This window comes from Oncorhynchus gorbuscha, linkage group LG13 (genome assembly GCF_021184085.1).
Source record: "Oncorhynchus gorbuscha isolate QuinsamMale2020 ecotype Even-year linkage group LG13, OgorEven_v1.0, whole genome shotgun sequence".
In the NCBI taxonomy this organism is placed as follows: domain Eukaryota; kingdom Metazoa; phylum Chordata; class Actinopteri; order Salmoniformes; family Salmonidae; genus Oncorhynchus; species Oncorhynchus gorbuscha.
In genome coordinates, this window is record NC_060185.1 from 53,127,238 (window position 1) to 53,133,237 (window position 6,000).

Consider the following 6,000-nt stretch of genomic DNA (forward strand, 5'->3'; position numbering starts at 1 on the left):
GTTTTGCATTATTTAAACCAAATTGAACATGTTTCATTATTTACTTGAGGCTAAATTGAATTTATTGGTGTATCATATTAAGTTAAAATAAGTGCTCATTTAGTATTGTTGTAATTGTCATTATTACAAATGTTAAAAAATTATAATAATAAAAAATGTAAAAATTGCCCAATTAATCGGTATCTGCTTTTTTGGTCCTCCAATAATCGGTATTGGTATTGAAAATCATAATCGGTTGACCTCTAGTCAGGAAGTTAAAGCTTGGTCGCAAATGGGTCTTCCAAATGGACAATGACCCCAAGCATACTTCCAAAATTGTGGCAAAATTGCTTAATGACAACAAAGTCAAGATATTGGAGTGGCCATCACAAAGCCCTGACCTCAATCCCATGTAACATTTGTGGGCAGAACTGACAAAGCGTGTGTGAGCAAGAAGGCCAACAAACCTGATTCAGTTACACCAGCTCTGTCAGGAGGAATGGGCCAAAATTCACCCAACTTATTGTGGGAAGCTTCTGGAAGGCTACCCTAAACATTTGACCCAAGTTAAACAATTTAAAGGCAATCCTACCAAATACTAATTGAGTGGATGTAAACTTCTGACCCACTGGGAATGTGATGAAAGAAAATAAACTGAAATAAATAATTCTCCCTACTATTATTCAGACATTTCACATTATTAAAATAAAGTGGTGATCCTATCTGACCTAAGAAAGGGAATTTTTACTAGGATTAAATGTCAGGAATTGTGAAAAACTGAGTTTAAATGTATTTGGCTAAGATGTATGTAAACTACCCGACTTCAACTGTATGAATCTGTTTAAAGCAATCAATTCAATATACTTGTGATGACTATAAACTTTTATAAAGAAGCAAAATATTGTGTAATTCCACAACATTTTATGTGGTAAAAATGTGAGCTTGTGTAATGTAGTAAATGTCCACATTGGGCATATTGGTGTAATATAAAATAATGAATGTACCACAAGCAGACATTCACTTTTTTTAACTGAAAGACGGTCCCCAGTAATTACCCACAATGTTGCATAACAATTTAATTCAATAATTCATTGTTTGAGAGAACTGTACAACCATCAAGATTAAGGATGCACGATATATCGATAAGCATATCAGAATTGGCCGATATTAGCTGAAAATGCCAACATCAGCATGGGCCCAATGTCTAGTTTAATGCCGATTTAACTGTACTCAAATGCTTAAAAGGCCGCTAAAACTGTAAACATCAGTATGTAGTTTTTTGGCAAGGAAAATATTGGATATCGGTTTAAGCCAAAAATGTCATATCGGTGCATCCCTAATCAAGATTAATTGTCAGATCCAACAGCAGATCTCTTTGTTTCGTGGGACCTGGAAATAGTATCTGTTTTGTCTGAGTTTAAACAGAGATGCTATTTCTAGGTCCCAAGAAACAAGAGAGATCTGCTGTTGGATAGGACAATTAATCTTGAAGGTTGTACAGTCATCTCAAAAAAACTGTGAAGGCCCTCTGTGTTACTCTGGACAATGATTTCTCTATTGACAAACATATCAATATTTCATTGACAGATTTTTTCAAATTTCGTAACATTGCAAAAAATTCGAAACTTTTTGTCCAAAAATGATGCAGAAAAGCAAATCCATGCTTTTGTCACTTCTAGATTAGACTACTGCAATGGCTCTACTCTTCGGCTACCCAGATAAAGCACAAAAAAATTTCAGTTAGTGCTAAACACGGCTGCTAGAATCCTGACCAGAAGCAAAACATTTCTAAGCAAACAGCTGGAGTCAGGGCTTTCTCCTATAGAGCTCCAAATTTCTGGAATGGTCTGCCTATCCATGTGAAAGATGCAGACTCGGTCTCAACCATTAAGTCTTTACTGAAGACTCATCTCTTTAGTAGGTCCTATGATTGAGTGTAGTCTGGCCCAGGGGTGCAAGGTGAACAGCAAGGCACTGGAGCGACGAAGTACCCTTGCTGTCTAAGCCTGGCCTGCTGAACCACTCACTGGCTTACTAGTGCTCTTCCATGCCGGAGGGGTGCGTCACTTGAGTGGGCTGAGTCACAGACATGATCTTCCTGTCCGGTTTTGCCCCCCCCCCCCCTTGGGCTTGTGCAGTGGAGGAGATCAGGGTGGGCTTTACTCAGCCTTGTCTCAGGGTAGTAAGTTTGTGGTCTGTTGATATCCCTCTAGTGCTAGTGGTGTGGGGCTTGTGCTTTGGCAAAGTGGGTGGGGTTATATCCTGCCTGGTTGGCCCTGTCCGGGGTATCGTCGGACGGGGCCAGTGTCCCCCGACCCACCCCTGGTCCCAGTCTCCAGTATCTATGCTGCAATAGTCTATTTGCCGGAGGGCTAGGATCAGTCTGTTATATCTGGTGTAATTCTCCTGTCTTATGAGGTGTCCTGTGTGAATTTAAGTATGCTCCCTCTAATTCTCTCTGTCACCTCCCGGAGGACCTGAGCCCTAGGATCATGCCTCAGGACTACCTGGCCTGATGACTCCCGGCTGTCCCCAGTCCACCTGGGTGTGCTGCTGCTCCAGTTTCAACTGTTCTGCCTTCAGCTAGGGAATGGTTTTGACCACTAAAGTCATGCATCACTGCTCTGATTGGTGCAACTAAACCAAAGTGTGAAATGATAGGCCTCTCTTCTATAATGAACAGGTACCCGCAAAAATAATATTAAAAGGAACCTCTTTATTTATTTTGTTTTCAAAATAAAGGTGTTTTCACGTCCTTTGCAAAGTGTATCATGAGAAAAGTTATTGTTTGCCTATCATTTCACTTCCCATTTGAGAACCCTGGACACGGGCTGACTTTGCTGTACTGCAGAAAAGCTTGCCAGCAGCCTACCTACCAAAGGTTGCGCCTTGTCTATTACAATGTTGATACTTTGAAGATAACAATAAATGGCAAAGCTAAATATACTGGTTTGGTTTCCATCTATGGCAAAGTTTTCCCTAAATGCTTATGACAAATCCAGCTCCAGAACCAGCCTAGCCAGATGGCTAATCTTTGTAATACGGTGTAGTAAACATTTTTAAAAACAAAAACAATAGACAATATTGGCTAGCTAGATACGTTTAGGAAGATAGCTAGCTAAGCTGTCAGTTCCCTATTTGTTGACGTTTCTCCACTCCACGTGGAAATCACCATGATGTTCTTTCCCCACCCCAATTCGTGAATATGTATAAGTAGCCTACGTCATTCTTTGGAAGTCGAACCAAAACAAGCATTTCCGTTCTAGGGCAAACATGACGTTGAAATAGGGGCGGCATTGCCCTCTGGTGGGCGCCTTTAACATATGACAATGAAGCATACTCATTAAAATGTTTTAGAAAATATAATTACATCTATTGCTTACTTAGTACGCCTTACTACGTTAACAATGGAGAGTTTAAAAATGATCCTAAGTTAATTTGAACTGTGCGCTCTAGACTGTGCAGTAGCCTGAACCTTTAAAGTGACCTTACCGCAGGACCGTCTGTTGTTGTGTAGCGAACGGTGATCTGGAAAGCCCGATGCGGCCGTATCGCGTAGGCTGGGAGGCTGATATTCAGCGAAGATCCATAGTCTGTGAATGGGTCTACCCGGTAGATGAGCGACGGGGAAATGTCCTGGGCACTGGTGGTGCCAGGCACCTTGCAGTCTATGGACTGAATTAGCAAGGATGGGTGAGTGTCCAGAACCAAAGTCTGCACTCCTGGTTGGATAGCCACAAGTTCCAGGACTTGCCACCCAGTGATCTCCTTTACGGCAAAGTTGAGGCGGAGGTCGAGATGGAAGTGGCGAAGCTTGAAGCAGTGGAAGTTGGACGCAGAGGCGATGTCGACGAGGCGACACTGACCCAGACCTTGGCCGCCCTCACACGACTTGCTAGGCACTGTGAGCACTTTGCGGCAGCAACACAGTGTCGGACGCTGGAATTGGGCCATTATAACTTCCCGTGAGGAATAAATGAACGAGCAAAAAGGAACAACAACCGTAGTTGAAGCGTATAAAATGTGCAAATTAGCTGGATATGTCAGCTCCAGAGTAGCTGCCACATAGCTAATGAGCTAGCTGCCGACATGTTACTTTGTAGAAGAGGGGCTTTGGTTGAGCAACTACTTCCAGAGTGACATTACCAACAAAAAACAGTAGCGAAAAAGGACATCAAAAATATGTCAAATCCATCGGGACCAAAGTTGAACGAGTTGTGCATTTTCAAGTCCTCGACTTGCGCAAAGAGAGAAGAATCTGGGAGCCGGTTAGACAGACTTGTGAGAAACAATGTAGCGCGAATAAAGAAAAAGAAAAGGGTGAACATACAGTTGAAATGAAAGGAGCTTGGGCTATGTGACTCCCGTAGAAAACAGGAAGTAAAAAAAAGAGGGAGGAAATATTTTTGAGACAGGAAAGTTTTAGAGCTGTAGAATGTAGGGGGGCGCTACAGAGACGAGAGTGGACTCAGCAAGGTAGCATAAATATAGCCTATAGCAACATGTAGCCTAATTAGCCTTAGCATCAGCTCTATCTCGACGTTAACAAAACGCATATTCCATGGAGCGAATTGTCATTGAATGGAAATCAAATTGGCGTTGCACCAGTGAGTGACATGCATTATGCAGGAAACTGATACATATTTCACACTCATGGCAGAGAAAAGTAGACAGCCATAGTGTAAATGTGATACTTTGTATCGATGGGTATCCGTTTGCAAAGCCGGAAACCACCATCCCATGAGACTAGTTACAATGGATAACCTTTATTCGTAATTGTTTCCTCGTTGCCCTGGATATGTTGTTGGTGTCCTTGGCTTGCGCTCAGCGGTTTGCAGGGGGCACGCGGGGGAAGGGGGGTTCCCGACCGGAATTCTACAGGAGGACGATGGAGGGGATGCCGCGGTGCGCATGACGACGAAACGTCAACCAGATGATGCCCCAGTTTCTCCACGATCCACATTCAAGCCCATCTTTCAACATTTTCATCGACATTGCAACTGTAGCTGTGATGAAATGTGAGACCCCGTTCGGGCGTCCCAGCTAATTACAATAGCTAAAATGTCACATGGACCCTATTGATAAATTACACTGAACAAAAATATAAACGCAACATGAAAAGTTTGGTCCCATTTTTCATGAGCTGAAAAAAAGATCCCAGACATTTTCCATACGCACAAAAAGCGTATTCTACTTTTAAACGGAGATGCTAGTTCTTGGTCCCAAGAAACAAAGAGTTCTTCTGTTGAATCTGACAATCAATCTTGATGGTTGAACATTCGTCTCAAATACAACTGTGAAGGACCTCTGCGTTACTCTGGACCCTGATCTCTCTTTTGACGAACATTTCAAGGACAGTTTTTTCCATCAACATAACATTGCAAAAATCAGAAACTGTTTTGGACAAAACTTATGCAGAAAAATTCATCCATGCTTTTGTCACTTCTATGTTAGACTACTGCAATGCTCTACATTCCGGCTACCCTGATAAAGCACTAAATAAACTTCATTTAGTGCTAAACACAGCTGCTAGAATCTTGACTAGAGACTAATAATTTGATCATATTATTCCAGTGCTAGCCTCCCTACACTGGCTTCCTGTTAAGGCAAGAGCTGATTTCAAGGTTTTACTGCAAACCTACAAAGCATTACATGGGCTTGCTCTTACCTATCTTTCCGATTTGGTCCTGCCGTACATACCTACACGTACGCTACAGTCACAAGATGCAAGCCTCCTTATTGTCCCTAGAATTTCTAAGCAAACAGCTGGAGGCAGGGCTTTCTCCTATAGAGCTCAATTTTTATGGAATGGTCTGCCTATCCATGTGAGAGACGCAGACTCTCTCAACCGGTACCACTCTTTACTGAAGACTCATCTCTTCAGTAGGTCCTATGATTGAGTGTAGTCTGGCCCAGGAGTGTGAAGGTGAATGGAAAGGCACTGGAGCAACAAACCACCCTTGCTGTCTCTGCCTGGCTGGTTCCCCTCTCTCCACTGGGATTCTCTGCCTCTGACCCTAT

The 6,000-nt window shown here is 42.5% G+C and overlaps 1 protein-coding gene across 2 annotated transcripts in view; it reads right to left on the reverse strand.

The window, feature by feature from the left end:
- The window catches only part of rnpepl1 (arginyl aminopeptidase like 1), a 35,665-nt gene extending 31,173 nt beyond the window's left edge, over positions 1–4,492 (reverse strand). The window contains exon 1 of one of the 2 annotated variants that reach the window (XM_046294982.1): positions 3,472–4,464. In XM_046294982.1, coding sequence (XP_046150938.1) covers positions 3,472–3,933 — 462 coding nt within the window. In that variant the 5' untranslated portion in view covers positions 3,934–4,464. Of the gene's footprint in view, positions 1–3,471 lie in introns of both variants that reach the window. The other variant, XM_046294983.1, reaches the window with a different exon arrangement.
- Positions 4,493–6,000: the final 1,508 nt, after the last annotated feature.